The sequence below is a fragment of the Sceloporus undulatus genome, chromosome 2, assembly GCF_019175285.1.
Source record: "Sceloporus undulatus isolate JIND9_A2432 ecotype Alabama chromosome 2, SceUnd_v1.1, whole genome shotgun sequence".
In the NCBI taxonomy this organism is placed as follows: Eukaryota; Metazoa; Chordata; class Lepidosauria; order Squamata; family Phrynosomatidae; genus Sceloporus; species Sceloporus undulatus.
Window position 1 is genome coordinate 171210287 of NC_056523.1, and position 18616 is coordinate 171228902.

Consider the following 18616-nt stretch of genomic DNA (forward strand, 5'->3'; position numbering starts at 1 on the left):
TAGCAATGAAAATAATTTCATGGGTTTGGGTCACCACAACACGAGGAATTGTATTAAAGGGTCACGGCATTAGGAAGGTTGGGAACCACTGTCCTAAAGAGTAAAGACATACAAATGAACACTCAAGTTAGAATCATCCAAGCCACTGTATTCCCCATCTCCATGTATGAATGTGAAAGCTGGACAGTCAAGAAAGTGGATAAGAAGAAGATCAACTCATTTGAGATGAGGTGCTGGAGAAGAGTGCTGAGGATACCATGGACAGCCAAAAAGACAAACAAATAGGTCCTTGAACAAATCAAGCCTGCAATCTCCTTGGAAGCCATGATGATGATGATGATGATGATGATGATGATGATGATGATGATGATGATAATAATTTATTTGTTTATAGCCTGCCCAATCACAAGGAATCTGGGCGGGTTACAACAGTAAAAATACATTAAAAATACAATAACATTCAAAATTAATGATGATCAAATTGAGGCGGTCATACTTTGGCCACATGATGACAAGGCATGACTCATTGGAAAAGGTAATAATGCTAGGATGGATAGTAGAAAGAGAGGAAGGTGCAGATGGATAGACTCAGTCAGAGAAGTCACAGGCCTGGGTTTGCAGGACCTAAGCAGAGCAGTGAAGGATACAGAACTTGGAGATGTCTCGTCACCATGGTGGCCATGAGTCGGTGTCGACTTGAGGGCAGTTAACAGCAAACCACAAATCAGTTGATATCCCATTAGAAAATATATCTTCTTATAATCTTTCAGTACATGCAGATAAACAGGACTCAAAGTGAAGAGCAAGGCAAATGTCATCAAAGATTAAGCCATTTGGAAATTAATTAAGTTAATTATTATCTTCTAATGCCTGGTGGCAGCAAGGTAATGTGATTTCCAAATACTATTTGATCTGCAGGTGAAAGCCCTTTAGGATTTTTGCTTGCTCTTTGCACAATGAGTGGATGGAAGAAACATACCAGAAATGTGCTTACGGTAAAATTAAATGACTTTTCCTAAGTAGATGGACATCTGAGAAACAGAGTTCAAGATCCCACATTGTGCTATGAGAGCATAAGTTAGTGACACACTGAGTTGTAGAGTAGAAGATATGGAATTAGAATAGTTGAATCTATTTCAACTAAAGATGGATTCAGCTCTGAAAATGAGTGATATGGCAGCAAAACATTTGCTATTCAGAAGGCAGGCTTCAAACACTTATAAGGCATAATTTTAGACTTAAGAATAAATCTGGAAGAAGTAAGTATATATTACGTTATATCTGACTCTATAAGCAGATCTCCATCAGATTGTAGTAGGAAAAGTGGTGGCTACATTTTAGTTTTCTATGTCAATGACCTCAGGGGGTTCTCCAGAGCAACAACTGAGTTTCTGGTATAACAGATTCTGATAGAAATTGCAATTTAATACTACACAGTTGCAAAATAAATAAATAAATAAATAAATAAAAAGGAGAGAAGACATTGGCTTCTAAATTTACGTTCCTGATGATAGCAACACCAAAATTAACTTTGTTACTGACTCTTACCAATACTAATTATGCTAGATGGAGGCAGGAGAAAGATGATATTTCCCAGTTATATACAATCAGCTTCTTGTTCCTTATTGCAAATCAAGAAACAAAGAATTATTTAAAACACACACATACCTACACCAATATGCAGCTAATTAATGTGCTCATGAGGATGGAAGAAATATGCATAGTTTTGGAAGCAGAGGGCTTGGCTTCAATTGCTGTTTTGGAGGTGGAGAACGTGGAACAGAATCTTGTGAGAGTGAAAGATGCTGTTCTGAGAGGAGAACAATCCTGGATGAAGCATGTATAATTCTAGTGAGGATATCAGTTTGTGAGTGGGAGATTCATTATTAAAGGAAAAACTGAATCTGGATCAAATTTGTGCTGTACTAGAGGCACTCCTGTTGCAGAGACTGGAAGGGATGTATGAATTCAGCCACAAGATTATGGAAATGATCATAGTCACCAGACACAACTCAGGAAATAAACACTTTGGCTCCACAGGCACTGGCAGTTCTGCATAAGCAGAGTGCACAGCACAGCAGTTTCAGATGGGGTAGCGCACAGCTTTGGAAGAAGCAGAAATGATGCTGATGAGGACACTGGTTGTATAGGTTAGATCTGGAAGAGCAAGTTATGGTTGCATTGTAAATATTGGCTCTGACAGGGTGGATGATTATGGTGTTAGAGGAAGAGATGAATTTGGAGCAGATGGATATTTTCTCAAGGGCCCTGTCTGCATGGGCCAAATAAACTAGCCACCCCTTGTCCTCTGAGTGGGGATTCTGAAGATATAGGGTTCAAATACCAGATTTGATGTGAACAAACCAGATGATGTCCACCACATTCATCACCAGAACCGGCTGTACCCCTTCCTCAGTAATGAATTTTAAAAACTTACTTTTCACTCCATATCTTTTAGGAAGATCCAGAGCCCTCTGTTATGATGAGGGGTGGCTGTTTAAAACATGTCATCTGAGCCACCTGGTGTGTCTGCCACCAGTCACTCACCATGAGGTCAGAGCATGGCACCCAAAGGGACACATTTGCACATTACCATAGGAATTTTTTTCACCCAGCAAAGGAATTTCAAAATGCAAAATGACCTGCAGCAGAGCAAAGTGACCTGCAGCAGTGGTGGATGCATTGGGTGGCTCAGTGGGATGTATGTGAACAGCTGCCCGGTGTCACAATGAAGGGTTCTGGATTATTGCAATGGAGGGCCACATAACAGGGGGAAGTTAGGGCAGATCTGGGGCCAGGATACTCCAGGCTGTCCCCAGGAGATCCTGGCCTGTGCTTTCTGCACCGCCATTTGGGACGTCCTCTGGACGTCCCATTTTAAAAAGGGGGCGTCTCTTATAGACACCCCTGGGCCTAGTACGGACTCCGTTCGTACAAGATGGCGCCGGCCCTTCTACATGGCCGGCGCCATCTTTGCGTATCGGCCGCTGAGCGTCCGTACGCGTCGCGCCGCTTGTGACGTAGCGAGCGCGCCCCTCCCATTTTGGAGCTTCTTTTTCGGTCCGTGTGAAGGCTCCGGCTCCCCCGCGGACCTACTGGCGGCGACGGCAGACCGCCGCAAAGCGGCGGTCTGTACCCTGCCAAGATCAAGGTCTGGTTACCTGTGCAAGTAGTAGAACCAAGTCAATTCCATCTCCAGCTGAGTCAATTAAATCAAAGCAGTGGTGCTGCTTCTGGCTAAGAAAGTGAAAGAAGTGAATGTAACTTTGGTAGTCACTGTCCCTTCCTCATATGTTTAGAAAGTCCAGTGCAAGGCATTCCTGTGCTGGTGACAACGTTCCCCAAAGAAACAATGGAAGACTTGGCTCTGCTCCATTAGAAGAGGTTATGGTTCTTGTGTGGGGACAAACCAGAAGTGAGGACTCCAACAATTAGACTGCATATTAGAAAAGTCTAACAAAAGTATTAGGACTCAAGGAGGAAAAATCTTCAACAGTAGTACTTACTACTACTGAAATTTGTAACAATGCTGTTACAAGTAGCAAACTGACATGCTAGCTATTAACATATCTGCCTTCTTTAGGAGAGGAGGGGGTTGAATCTTGCCCCTTGCCAGTATGCTCTGGCAAAAGCAAACTGCTGAAGCTTCTCCTAGCTTGTTTGTTCTCCCTCATTAGTAACTTTTTTCCATCTTGGCCACATTCTGATCTTGCTTGGCTACATGTGTGACAGTTTTCATCAATGAAAAGTTGGAAGGTATGAAGTTGTAGATCTCAAAATTAATTGTCCAAAACTCTGGAAGAAATAATTGTCCAAAACTTTGGAAGAAATATTCTTTGAGTGCTCCATTCTAGGGGCCATCCCAACACTCTTCAGTTCTGGTTCTGTTAGTTAGGGCTGTTGGGAATGGCAGTTCAACAATGCCTGGAGGCCTGTGTGAGTGCCACCCTTATATAGGAATAAGGGACGCCTTTACGCATTACCATAGGAGTCTTCTCTACCTGGGTATTTCATGTGTATTTTTTCCTCCCCCACTTACATGTTTTGCTTTTGCAATGAGAGGTGGAAAACATTAGTAGCCGCAAGGTGTTGTAAGATTATAGAAGGCATATGGAGCAAACCACATCTGAGAGGAGGAGGATGGATCCTCCCTCCTGATGTTGTGCACCTGACATTCTTCACACAACCCAGTAAAATTAGCAGAAGATTAACAAAGCAAATGAGTCTTGTTTAAGATTCCCCAGACACAGTGCTAAGCAAAAGCTGCTCTCATTATCCCCAACTGGTACATACCTCTGAAATGAAAGGGAGTTGGTCGGAAGAAGGTGGGACAGGAAGAGATCTTCTTGGTGTTGACCCACAGTCATCAGACTTGGTGGCTCCAGATCAGGATGTGAACTGTGAAAGCAGCAACCAGGGAAGAAGAAGAGTTTGAGGAACAATTCCCAAAGCTGGTGGCTTTTATCACAATCCAACCCCGTCCAAATAACAAATCACCAAGCCTCTCCAAAGACATTGATTAAACCTTGTGCAAGCCAAAGCTGACAGTGGGTGCATCTACACTGTAGAAATAATGCAGTTTGGTACCAGTTTAACTGCCATGGCTCCATCCTACAGAATCCTGGGATTTACTATATAGTTTTGTAAGGCACCAACACTCTTTGGAAGAGAAGGCTATAAAACTATAAATCTATAAGTTGTCTAGACTCCTGAGAATTGCAGCCCAACAATATCTGTTAGTTACTAGATTCTGGAGCAGGAAGACATAGTGGAACTACATGATGTCTCTTCCCTCACTCCCCAAAACCCACCAGTTGGCTGCTACAATCCCACCCACCCCCAAACATGGAAATTTATTGGCCAGTGGAGAGTGGGGGGCAGAGAAGAGCCCAGCTTTGTTCCTATAACAGGGACTGAGAGCTGATGTATAAGTATTTAAACAGACAAGTAAATAAAAGAACTGTACAGCACTAAAGGATTGAGAGCCAGCGTAATCTAGTGGTTTAAGCACTGGGCTGTGACTCTGGAGACCAGGCTTCAAATTCCATGGAAATTCCACTCACTGGGTGACCTTTGGCAAGTCACACACTCTCAGCCTAAAAAGATGGCAAATCTCCTTTGAAGAAACTTGCCAAGAAAACTCGATGATAGGTTTGCTTTAGACTTGCTATAAGTCAAAAATGACTCTGAGGCACACAACAACAATAACAACAAACAGGAGTCCTGCCCATTGTCCAGCTTGGCAACCTTGGGAGGGCCACATGTGTTCTACCCGTGATTTAGGTCATTGCCTGTTCTCTCTTTGTGTGACAAGAACCACAAGAACCATTTGGAAATAGGGACGAGTGAGAATTTTTGCTCAAGAATTTGCTCTAGAATTTCCCCAAATCTTGCCAATTCCTTCAGGTTCACAAGAATTTGAGATTTTACAAGATCAAATGTGGCTTATTTGCCCATCTTGGCCCAGGGCCTTTGAGAACTTAACTCTTAAAAGTTTTGGTTTGAAATCCTGTGTATTCAACCACATTTATGATCGAATTCTGTTGCCGCCTCCTCCTCCTCCTCCTCCTCCTCCTTCTGGGTTCCTCATCTTTAACACCTTTAAGGCAAGCTGCAGGCAAGTGCAACATGTCCATCTCCATACTGAGAACAACTGCATTTACTGAATTTTACCAGTGTAAAGAGATCGGAATGCTGGTTACATTTGTTTTTGAAGACTTTTCAAGAATTTGCAAACTTCAGGTGAAAGGTGGACAGAACTTGAATTTTAAATAAATTTTGTGTGGGAGAAAGTGAAGCTAACACATGTCACCCTTGCTTGGAAATTTTGAGCAACCTGAAATTTTCCTAAGATTTATTTATATTAGCACTTCTCAAATTATGTGATGTGGCAGAGTGACAACTCCTCTTGTTCACACACACAGACACACACACACACACACACAGAGAGAGAGAGAGAGAGAGAGAGAGAGAGAGAGAGAGAGAGACAGGAACTGGTATTGTATTGGTCCCATATCACAAGACAAACAGCTGATGACTTATGGACAGATGCTAGTCCACAAACTACCACTTTTGGTAGCACTCGTTTGCATCATTTTCTGGTTGTTTGCTCCTTTCATGGCACTGGGCCACTGTTAGAATGGGGTAACTTGCCTCTCTTGAGTCACAAAAGCCTAGAAGTCCAGTCTGCAAAATATTCTGTCCTGCGTGTTATGAAGGAAGGGACAAGCTGATGAAACGATGAAACCCAGGAAAGGCAAAATGCAAAGGACCTCTCAGGAACCATTTTAGCTCAAGCCTATAATTGCTCCATGGAAAACAGGTTCAATTAAGCAACACAACATTGAGAATGCTTGCAAGCCAAGCGACTTTTTAAAAATTTAGATTACTTCATTGACATAAGGCTAGCTCTCTTTGATGCATTTTTGTCTGCATGTTTGGGGAAGGGGGAGGGAAAAACCAAACATGTTTAACATTTATGACTTCCAAATGATCATTATCTTGGAGCCAAGCCCAGACCTTCAGAGGTATATAAAGGGTAACCTCTGATGGACACATGAAAGGGGTTCCACTCTCTGCCTGCCTGCCCTCCTTTTTGGGATATCTGCAGCTCAGCTTTGCTTCAGCAACCTTGGTCTCGTCTCTCCACACAACACCATGACCCAACCGTGCTGCAGCTCGGGATCTCTTAATGGAAGGCGGTGTGTCACATCTGCTTCAGCCATCAGCCGTGGATATAGGGGAGCCAACAGTTTGTCTTCTATCTGCTACACTGGAGCAGGGAGATGTGGTGGTTACAGCAACATCAGCCACTACAACATTGGCCGTAGCAGGAGACTTTCAGGAGGAAGCCTTGGAGGATATGGAGGAAGTTCTGGTGGATACAGTGCAGGCTTCAGGGATTTTAGTAGCTTGGGCTATGGTGCTGGGCCCTTAGGCTATGGACCTGGACCCATAGGTTATGGTGCTGGTGTTGCAAGGCATGGGAGCTTTAGTAGTCACAGTGTAGGGGTTTATAGCCCAGGTGGAGGATTCAGCAGCCACAGCCTTGAAGGCTACGACACAGGTTACAGTGGTGGCTATAGAAGTAGTGGCTTCAGCAGCCGGAGCCTCGGTGGTGGCTGTAGCAAAAGGTATGGGAAAACAGGCTTCAGTAGCCGAAGTCTTGGTGGTGGTGTCTATGGCAAGCGAGGCCTTAGTTGTGGTAGTTTTACTTGTGGTAGTTTGGGCTATGATCCCATGAGCCGCTTTGGTGATGGAAGGGGGATCCATGCAGTGAGAATCAATGCAAACCTCTTGAGACCCCTGTGTATCAAAGTGGATCCAGAAATTTCCCGTGTGAAAGAGGAAGAACGAGAGCAAATTAAAACTCTCAATGACAAGTTTGCCTGCTTCATTGATAAGGTGAGGATCGTCATCTACTAAATTTCATTTTAAAGAGTCTTTTGTAAATAGACAAAATAAAAACATCATACTGATCAAAGAGCCTGCAATTATATTTTCAGCTGCGCTTGAGTGGGGAAATGGAACAAAGCAAACCATATTCTGCCACTGTGATTACATTTCCCCATCTTTTTGAAACATCTTGTTTTGTTGATCTTTTGCTTGTCTTACTAAAATCTTACTCCATCAACCAGTTAAACACCATTTGTTGTTGATCAGTCAATTTAATTTAAGCAATTGCATGTTAACAAAATGGCAGGATGGGCAGTTTTTCAAATATTAAAAGAGCTCTGCAGAAAATGGTCCTTATCAAAGTCAATATCTGGTGGGAAACTGTCCTTACAGGAACACACCAGAGGCATGTGGCCTTTATTTACATGTGTGCTTGCTACGGCATTGGTAAAAAGTATAAATCCATTGGCTTGTGTACAGATCCATCGATAAAAGCCTTATGGGCACAATTCTGAGATGTCATATCCACCGCACAGTGCTTCAGTTTGGCTCCAACAATCATGGAAACATCAAGGAAAGTATAATAAAGACTGTAGAAAATGGAGTGGGGAAGAGGAATGATATGGTCTGCAGCAGTGCCTAACACACCATTATAGTATAGAGACAGAATGAGCAACTGCACCTCCAGGAATTCAGAGGACAAAAAATTGCTGGGTTGGCTGTTGCAAGGTATGGTGCAGCCTCTAGTATTTTCTGATGGTCTACAGTGTTTTGGGCTCTTTACTTTTCAAGCCACTCTGAAGCAAGATATTCAGGATGCAGAAGTGCAAACAAATCACTCCAAGTTTTTCAGTGGAGCAAACTGGTGCCTGCTCCTGTGCTCTTTTTTTCCACTCTCTACCTTGTGATTTTTTGGAGTTGCACTGGCCTATGGTGAAGGGGGAGGAAGATGTATATGTTTTGATTCACTGTTGCAGGATTGCACAGATTCCATTCTACACTCTCTCCAGTAAACACCACTTTATTTGTATCCAGTAAACTGAGGCTTATAGCTGGCTAATGTAGCAGTGAATATAGCTACTATTCTCCCTTCTCTAGAAATTAAACAACACCGGGGAGGTTCACTGCAAAATAAATATGCCTAGGACTGTGCTGTAAATCTTGCTTTCCTATTTTTTTGCAGACCAGTTTTGTTTTAGTTCTACAATTTATCATTTAAAAGACAGTAAAAATCACCAGAGAATTGGTCTCTGACCCTGAAGGAAAATGTGATAGCATGATTAAACTTTGAATTGTGTTTGATGCTTTATTTTCCCATCTATTTTCCAAAGGGGGGAAAAAAAAAGATTCCCCATTCTCATTAACAGGCAGGACTCAAGGTCTTTATTTGCAGTTTGTACTGACATAATATAATCTTGACACCCACTACAATTACAGGTGAGACACTTGGAACAGCAGAATAAACTTCTGGAAACCAAATGGGGCTGTCTGCAACAACAGGAACCCCAGGAGAGGAAAAGCATTGAACATCTGTTTCAGAAATATATTGCAACCCTGAAGAAGCAGCTGGAGATTTTGTTGAATGAACGGGAGCAACTCAAACTGGAACAAGTCAAATTCCAGGATGTAGTTGAAGATTACAAATGCAGGTACAATACACAGCAATAGGAAATAAAATTACTTGCACAATCCTGACTTCAGGCGGGGGTAATACTCCCCACACTGGTCGAAATACCTTAAAGGCACCAGATCCTCTCCTATTTTGGAAGCTAAGCGGGGTCAGATCTGGTTAGTACTTGGGTGAGATCATGGGAGACAGCCAACAAATACCTGGTGCTGCAGGATATATTTCAGAGGCAGGAACTGGCAAAACCACCTCTGAGAATTCCTTGCCTAGGAAAATTCATCTGGTCACCATGCATTGACAGGTGACTTGAAGGCACATTCATATACAGAACTCACCAGCAACAGCATATCAGAAATACTGACTGACACAAGTCTTCCTCCATTATATGCTCTATGGCCATACAAGGTCTTGATACCTAAAATTCCCCAGTACTAGTGCAGTGCTCTACCCAGGGACCCTGAAACTGATTTTAAGATGCCAGGGTGTGTCTCAACATTGGTAGGCTGGTTGTTGTTAATTTTATCTGCTTGCAGGTAGACACAAGAGGAGGGCAAAGTACTTTCCCCATCTGCTGTCATTCATACATAATTAATTATGAGGGCATGTATAAGCACAATATGGACTTAAAAGTGCCATCCATGAGATTAGGGGAGTTATACCAAAGTAAGTGTGCCTAGCGTAGGTTGCAGACAGCTTTTATTATTTCTGAGATAGCTCAATGACAACAGTTGTCTTAATATTTTTTTAGTGCTTGGTCATTTTACACTTCTGGCCTAGGGAGGTTCGAATAGGAGCCTTGGTGGTCCAGTTTTGCTAGATCATGTTTTACTAGCCTAGTCAAGCCCCCTTCCTGCCTTACAAACACTTGTGCTAGGGTCCATTGCTCTAATAGACAGTGATTCCTTGGGACTTTCCTATATTGTTAATGTTAAGCAGGGCATGTCACGCTCTCAGAGTTTTTAGTATCTCAATTTTTTCTACTGCAAGGTATGAAGGAGAAATCAATCGACGTCTGAGTGCAGAAAATGAATTCGTGGTGCTGAAAAAGGTCAGTAATCTTTGACTGTTAATGACATAAATGGGCAATGAAAATGACTAAAGGATTAGATGTAGAATAGACAGCAGTCCTACATTTGGTAATGGGCTTCCTAGGAGCATCCAATTGGCCAATGTGTGGGGAAACAATGCTGAACCAGATAGAAATTCAGTCTTACCCATTGGTTTTTATTTATGTTCCCATGCAATCAAAAGAAAGGCCCTTGATGTTCACAGCACAATGAGGGTTTTTTTAAAAGTGGTCTTCCAGATGTTGCTGAACTCCAACTCTTTTCATTCCTCAACATTGTCTATGCTAGATGGGGCTAATGGGAGTTGCAATCTAACAATATTTGGAGGGTCATACGTTTCTTACTCCTGTCTTATAATGATGTAAGCCACTTTAAATATTTTCTAGTAAAGTGGGACATGCATTTACACCATACATATTGTAGGTCATTCTTACATTGCAGTTTTTTCTATATATTTTTAATTGCATTTCGTAAATCTATATAAACACAGATCTCATTCAGATGTCTATCAAATGTAAAAGCAATGTGGTGCATCTTGTGAAAGCTAAAGAACATTGCAGTGAGTCACAGCACACATGGAGCTTACAGTCAGAAAGTATAGCAAGAGTTACTTGAAATGAGAGAAAAATACCCACCATTATCAATCACATATTTTGTTGGATAATCTGGTGGTATATAATTCCTGAAAGACAGTAAGCTAATGAAATGGATCTCTATGTTTGATTGTACCCCTCCTATCTTCTACCTCCAGTTGGGACATATACAGTTACTGTGGATTCTTATGCATATCTGCTTAAATATAGTTCTTCTGAAGAGGGCAATTGTATACCACAGGAGAAGGAATCACACAGCCTTCTCAATGTTGTTAGACCACAACTTCGAACATTTCTCACCAGTGTTTATGCTAGGTAGGGCTGATGGGAGTTGTAGGCCAACAACTACTGGAAATGCATAATTACCCCCTTTAGTATTTGGGACTGAAGTCTTAAGTGCGTTAATATTGTGAGTACAAAGGGGAAGGTTTGGATTTTATTGTTCACTGCACCTAAATCTTGACTGAACATGTGAAGATCTTCTTGTACATAATTTCTTTCTTTTTCTTCAAACGGTTTATTTATAATTGATGCCAACAACATTGACTATGTCGTGTCTATCAGGATGTGGATTGTGCCTATACTGGCAAGGTGGAGCTGGAGGTGAAAGAGGAAGCCCTAAGACAGGAATTAGAGTTCCTCAGATGTGTCTACGATGCGGTAAGCAAGCATCCCCATCCTTGACCAACACATGTGGGACTAAATTCTGTTGCTGGTCCTAATTAGAGTAGGCCAAGTAAATCAACAATAATTTCTGTTAATTTCTTGGGTTTTATGTACTTGAGATTAACATTTGGATTTAGGTTGTGGCTTGTTCTTGCTTTCTGTTTTTGTTCTGAAATGATTGTGTTACTCCCATGAATTTCTCTCTGCCATGCTTTGCACCAAACACTGAGAAAGGGGGAAAGTCACAAAAGATGCCCCTCCCTTTTCCCACAACCCAACATGAAATGATGAGAGTGGGGGAACCCCTACATCTCACTCAAAGGGACCCAGGTAAGGGAAGATACTGCCTGATTTAGACAAAGCAGATTTGATGTGAGTCTTGATGTCTCTGCCTTGCCCAGAGATGAGTGCAAAGTGATCCAATATTTCCTTTTCTCCCTCCCTTTTTGTAAATTCTAGGGGATCAGTGGAAGGGAAAGGGCTGTTATTGTTAACTAAAGATGCTTGGCTTCTCAGGAGAGATGCTGGTGAAATGCTCCTGATCCAGACTTAGAAATGAATTGTTAAGACTTGTGATTGACAGTTCATGAAAAGAACAGTCAGTCACTATGAAATTGTTCACATCCCATGACATTATTGTTTGTGACGTGACTTTCAGTGTAAGATGAAAGCTGTGTATATTGCACCTGAGTCTGACACGGGCACACTGTAGTGACATTTAGAGGTCACTGATGTGTTTTGCCCATCAGCTAAAAGGTGCATTATCGTAACAGGGTGGTAGCAGGAACAAACACATTGTCACCTGATAAGTACCGGCCAAATACCCTTTGATCCTGTTAAAATTCTGCTTTTTAGCCGCATGTGGTAAAAACCTTGGAGATGACCCCTTGTTATGTCACAAGAGATGGGCCCTGGTGAGGTTACAAGGGTGAGGTTACAAAGGTCATCCTCTGGTTATGTCATTAAGCCTATCAAATTAAACATGGACTATAGTTTTCAAGGCAGTATCCTTACACTAAAATTCTCTCACACATCTTAAGAACTTAGCAATAGTAAAAGCAAGCACATTTCTATACCACTTACTGGTGTACTAAGGAGTTTCCAAAGTGTAAGCTACTTGCCCCCAACCAGTTGGGTACTCATTTTAGCAACATATGGAAGGATGCCAGGATGAGTCAACCTGGAGCCCCTGGCTGGTATTGAACACACAACCTTGTGGTTTGTGAGTGAGTGGCTGCAGCACAGGCATTTAACTACTGAGCCAACATGTCTCCCTAATAAGAGGGTCCAGGTCCTGAGATCTGAGAACTCTACCCATGGATTCCTACTGGCTGTTGTTATTGACAAAAGTCATTGCTATCCAGAGGCTGCCCGAGGCAAAAGTCAAGGTGGCATGCTTCCCCATCCCAAATGGTTAAAAATCTTTTGAAACAATGTATTGGCAGGAACTGGAAAGCCTACAGACATCATCATCTGACACCAGTGTTGTTGTGTCTATGGACAACAGTCGAGACCTGGACATGGAGGGCATCATTGAATCTGTGAAGTGCCAGTATGAAGAGATTGCCCAGAGGAGCAAGGATGAAGTCAATGCCCTGTATGAAACTAAGGTAAATTCCCCAAATGATTACCTGTGAATGGTATTGGTTACCACTGAAATTGCATCACTGGTGGGCAGGCTTTAGGCTTGATAGATTCTGTGCTTTTCTACTTGATCCACCAGCCAAAAACCAGGTGCAAAAGACACAGACTCAGAATGAAAGAATCCCGAGGCTGGCAATTCATTTGGGATTATAATTCATCACTTATATTTATCTCCTGTCTTTCCTTCAATGAGCTCAATCTGACATATGAGATTGTCCTCTTCCATGTAAATATGAACTATTATTTCTAGATACTTCTGGATTTGGCCCCCAAAGGGAGATTTGGCCCCTAAAGGGTGGATTGCTTCTTCCAGAAATCTCTAGGAATAACAGTTCACTTTTTGAGTACATTGCATCTCTCTTCTCCTCCAAGCTGCTTAACACACACAGACACACAGAGCATTCCCAGAAGCACAAAATGAGCTCCCAGACTTCTTGCAGTTGTCCAGTCCTGAGCTAAATCTACTTTCTATCTAATTCTATAGTTAGATTAGTTGTGAAAATAAACTCATCATCTGTCTTTCCCACATTTTAGTACAAAGAGCTGCAGAGTACCTGGGGGGATTATTGTAACAACCTGAGTAGCAGCCGCCATGAAATTCAAGAACTGACCCGCCTTATCCAGCGATTGAAGGCTGACATGGAAAATGCCAAAAAACAGGTGAGCTGGTGTGGCTGGAGATGAAGAGAGGGAGAATAAGAAGAAATAGTGTATATTTATGGTTTTGTCCAAATATTTAGGGATTAGTTCATCATTCAGTATAAAAAGAAACAACTTAAAATGAGAAGTCAAAGGCTTTCATGGCCAGCATCCATAGTTATTGTGGATTTTTCAGGCTATGTAGCCATGTTCTAAAAGAGTTTATTCCTGATGTTTTGCCAGCATCTGTGGCTGGCATCTTCAGAGAATGCAGGCCTAGAAGAGAGCTGTATATATATGCTGGTGAAACGTCAGGGATAAACTCTTCTAGAACATGGCCACAAAAAACTAATTTAAAATGAATTTGTTAATTTGTAAAACTGATTTTAAGTTTTAAAGTATGAGGTACACATTTAAGAAAGTTGGGGCAAAATCCAGGATCCAGCCTATGCTCTCTGTGCACCATTGCTCAAATACAGTTTTCTGTGTGCAGGAGCATCATCAGGGTGGGGGATAAGATGGATGCCATGTCAGTGGGACAGTGAATCTGCTATGGATCTTCACCTAGACTACGAGGGAACTATCCAGGTTGCTGAACCTATTTGGGATAGGGTTCACAACATTGGATAGCTCTTTCAAAGTTCAGACTAAAGCCCAATATGGATTCACAACTCCAGTAAAGTGTAAGCCATTAGTCCCTGCTGCCAGGACAGGAGGACAATATATGAATCTTGCATGTAGCGCAGAGGACATAGGAAGTACAGGAAGGACAACATGGAACCAAATCATCCCTCTAGTCTTGGTGAGAAATATCAAAGCATTAATTCTGTAGAAATCTACATTCTTTATAGATATTTTGATCATGTTAAAAGACAAGGCCTCAAAGATCAATCATAGCGAGAAATAGATTTACAAGACATTTCTTGGATTTTCTCCTGTTGTTCCTATTAAAATAACATATTTTTTTTGTTATACTGTATTTCATTGCAACTCACAACTGTATTTTAGTCACAGTTCTTTTTCTTATGAACAGTGGAAAGACTTCAGTTACAGTTTGAACACTATTATTCTAGTTAAGGATTAGTCTGTAGCAAACTTTGTGATATGGAAAATCTAGATACTGATGTATCCCAAGTTATCGGATATGAGGAACTGGCCATTTTCGTCCTCTGTCTATCAAAGAATGGCATCATGATTGTCCCCATTGGCTATCACTGTTTCTTTCTTCCTTAAAAAGCTTGCCAGGGCCCAGCAGCCAATGGCCTAGGGGCCAGTACATTGACTAGCACTGCTTTATATTACAGAGTCTGAAAGACCCCTCTGGCACTGGCTCATTCACAGTGTACTTTATGAACAGAGAGCACGGAGTCTTTAGTAGGATAATATTTATATCAAATGTTTACTCTCTGCTATCCTTCTATAGGCATCTGAAGACCTGTTTGTTTCAGCACTCTTCTTCTCAAGGGGAAAGTGTTTTTCAAGGGCTATGTTGTTTGCATTTGTTGTTCTTTTAACTTAGTTGTTTTAAATTTTGTTGATAGTTGTATTCTGTTTTTAACATGCATGTGTGTGTGTCTGCATGGCTTCAAGTCTCCTGTTGGCCGATGGTGACCCCATGAATTTCACAGGGTTTTCTTAGGCAAGGAAGACTTAGAGGGGTTTTGCCAGTTCCTTCTTCTGGAATATAGCCTATTTCAGCTGGTATTCATTGGTAGTTTCTCATCCAAGTACTGACCAGGGCTGACCCTGCTTAGCTCCCAAGATTAGATTGGATTTAGTGCCTTTAGGGTGTTTAAGCCCTATTTTTAAGCATTTCCGTGATTATAAAATTGCTTCAGTTGTAGCTGTTTTAACTTTTGTAAGCTGCCTTTAATACCAGACTAGAAAAGAATTAGGATCACCACCACCACCATCACATGTTGAAGCTTCCTTGTTCAGTACCACTTAGTTGCTTCTGTGGTTATGCACCTAACATCACAAATACTAGTTGAGAAGAACCACATGCCACCTCACTTATCTTATCTGATTTCTACAACAGCTTTCCTCAACATGGATTGAATTACAACTCTCATTCCTTTCCACCAATATGACCAAATGGTAGTTCAACATACCTGGATATGAAGGCTGTACAAGTGTTCTAGGAAAGCAGCACCTGGCTGCATCTCTTCTTAAGGTGTTACTAATGAATGATTTAATTAGATTAAGGAAAATTCCCACAGAACGGCTAACCTTTTAAACTATGTGTCCTTTCAAGGTGGAAGCACTGCAGGTTGCTCTTGCTGACAAAGAGCAGCAGGGCGACTGCACCCTGAAGGATGCCAAGGAAAAACTGGCTGAGGTGGAGAAGGCCTTGCAGACAACTAAGGATGAATTGACTTGCTTGCTGAGGGACTACCAAGAATTGCTGAATGTCAAGATAGCTTTGGATATTGAGATTGCAATGTACAAGTCACTTCTGGAAGGAGAAGAAAGCAGGTGGGTCGAAAATATCTGCCAGACATTGCTAATTTCTTTGATGGAATGCCACATAATGTTGTATTTGGAATGCTGATGATTAGTGTAATCAGGAAATGCTGAATTCATTAGCTGGCATTTGGAATTCAGGAAGTAGTACTGTATAAATTATCCTAAAAATTATAGCTACAGTGGACCCTTGTTATACGCTGGGGTTTGGTTCCAAGATCCCCCGTGTATAACAAAATCCGTGTATGCTCAAGTCCCATTAAATATAATGACATAGCAAAATGGTGTCCCTAATAAAAAATGGAACATCAAGGTAAATTTATACTTTTTTGGAACATTTTCAAACCGTGTATACTTGAATCAGTGTATAAAAAAATCTGTGTATAAGAAGGGCCAACTATATATTTTAACTAATTATGAATTCTGGAATGTGGCCAATGAAGATATAAAATATGAACTGTGCAAGTTTATATACAAGACTGGCTTTTAAACACATCAGTACCCTTTCATTGATACTAGTACAATTGATCCCCCCTTTTTAAAAAAAAAAGAAAAAGAAAAAGAAATATTGCCTATTTCAGAATTGTTATACCATTTCCTTTTAGCTTTCTGGGACACATGGATTTTTTTTAACAAGTATATCTTCTCTTTCCTCCACAGGATATGTAGTTCTACACCTGTGAACATATGTAAGTAACTTTTAGAAGGACCCTATGAAAAAAATGTCAATTCCTAAAGTCCTAGAAGTGTGCATGTGTGTGAGTAATAAGAAACATCTTCTCTCTTGCTATAGCTGTGACAGGTTCCTCCAACCTGTCTGGTGGAGGTCACTTTGGTGGAGCTGGATTTAGAAGGAGACACATCAGCAGCCCTGGAACTGGAGGGCATGGTGGTAGAAGAAGACACCTCAGCAACAATGCAAGATTCAGCTCTAGAAGTGGACATCTTGGATGCAAAACTGGATACAGCTCCAGGAGCGGAGGGAACCTCACTCGATGCACAATGAGCTCTGGCTTTGGTAAATGCAGCACCAGCACTGTGGTGCCATGTGGTGAACCGAGAGATTGTGTCCCAGTGAAAATAGAAAGTATTGGAGGTGGAGGCTGTAGTTCTAGGAGCAGAGGGTCCAGTAGAAGGAGTGAGGGTTGCAGCCCATGCAGGCCACACCTGTCATCAACTGGTGGGATTTGTAGTACAGGGAGCTTTGTTGTAAGCAGCAGCTACACCACGCACGGCACAACTAGTGGTGCAGGAGAGGGATACACCACTGAGCTATACTAGAGCAATGTGTAAATGGCATCTCAAAGTTCTTCTCTCTGTCTTTGGAGAACTTTCTTTCTTTCTTTCTTTCTTTCTTTCTGGAGGGAGAACAATTTTGGTAATTTTTTCAGGGGTAAAAAAAATCTGCAGTTTATCTTTAGGAGAGAAAGAAATTGTCATGGGTTTCTTCTCTTTTCCCCATTTTTTTCTCCTTTGCTGCTGGTGAAGAGGCAACAGCAAAAAAGAAAGAAAATACTGTTGCTTTCTGCAGTGCTCTGGATCTTATATCATTCCATGGCATTTGAGAGTAGGGGAGGGATGGCAGCTTGCCAGAGAAACTGTTACTGGAAATATTCAGGAAAAACAAATTTGCTGTTTGCTATTCATTTTCTAGAATGGGATGGACATCAGTAGAGGGTCTATCAGTCACTCTCCCCAGTTTCCACTCTTCCTCAGATTTCTGCAGCCACACTCACCCTTTATTTCAAATCTTGAATTGGAAATATTTTTGCCCCCAAATAAAATGTATGGGGCAAATGCCTTACAATGGAGAAATGTGATCCCTTCCTGAGGCTTCTAGGGGCTTGGTTTTCCATTGGGGGGCTTTTTCTCCCACCAAGAATTATGTGTCTAGCGGAGACATAAGCACCAGAATCAATACAATTTCTACCCGTTTGAAAAATATGAGAAAAAAGAAAAAAATCTCTACACAAACTGGGGGGGGGGGGGGGGGGGGGGTTGCCTGAAGAATTTTTAGCTATGTTTGTTCTAACTGATGTAAGTTTCTTTCAGTCCCAAACTGGGGGAAAGGGGGGATACAAATAAATATAAAAACAATGACAACAATAATTCCAGTTTAGCAGCAGCTTCAGTATCCCTGGTTAATGGGTCTACTGTGAGCTCTACTGGTATTGGCAGGCCTGTCAGCATCATGGAGGAAGTGGGATGCAGATCCAAAACTGGAAGCTTCCAGCACCAGGAAGCACTGCTAAGTGGGGTATGGAAAGCACTGCCGTACCATAAGATAAAGTCTAGGCTCTGTTTGGTTGGGAGGGTGTGTATTTCCCCTGTCTGCTAGTGGAAAGAACAACAATTATGCATCAAACTAACTGGTTTTAAAAAGTTGCCAATGACAAGCAATCTATGCTCAGTCCAGGTATTTCCCCTCTCATGTGACTCCACTTCTATGAGCAGGGTTGAATAGGATGCACTTTCCACCTGCTCTTTCTGGGTGTTGCAAGTTAGGATGTTGCAAATCTCTG

At 41.7% G+C, this 18616-nt stretch overlaps 1 protein-coding gene across 1 annotated transcript; it reads left to right on the forward strand.

The window, feature by feature from the left end:
* The first annotated feature begins 6657 nt into the window (after positions 1-6657).
* Positions 6658-17375, forward strand: LOC121920454 (keratin, type II cytoskeletal 7-like). Its single transcript, XM_042447594.1, has 9 exons — positions 6658-7404; positions 8833-9044; positions 10010-10070; positions 11247-11342; positions 12794-12958; positions 13527-13652; positions 15886-16106; positions 16755-16783; positions 16888-17375. Exons 1-9 carry the CDS (start codon positions 6658-6660, stop codon positions 17373-17375), a joined length of 2145 nt encoding a protein of 714 aa, XP_042303528.1.
* The last annotated feature ends 1241 nt before the right edge of the window (positions 17376-18616 follow it).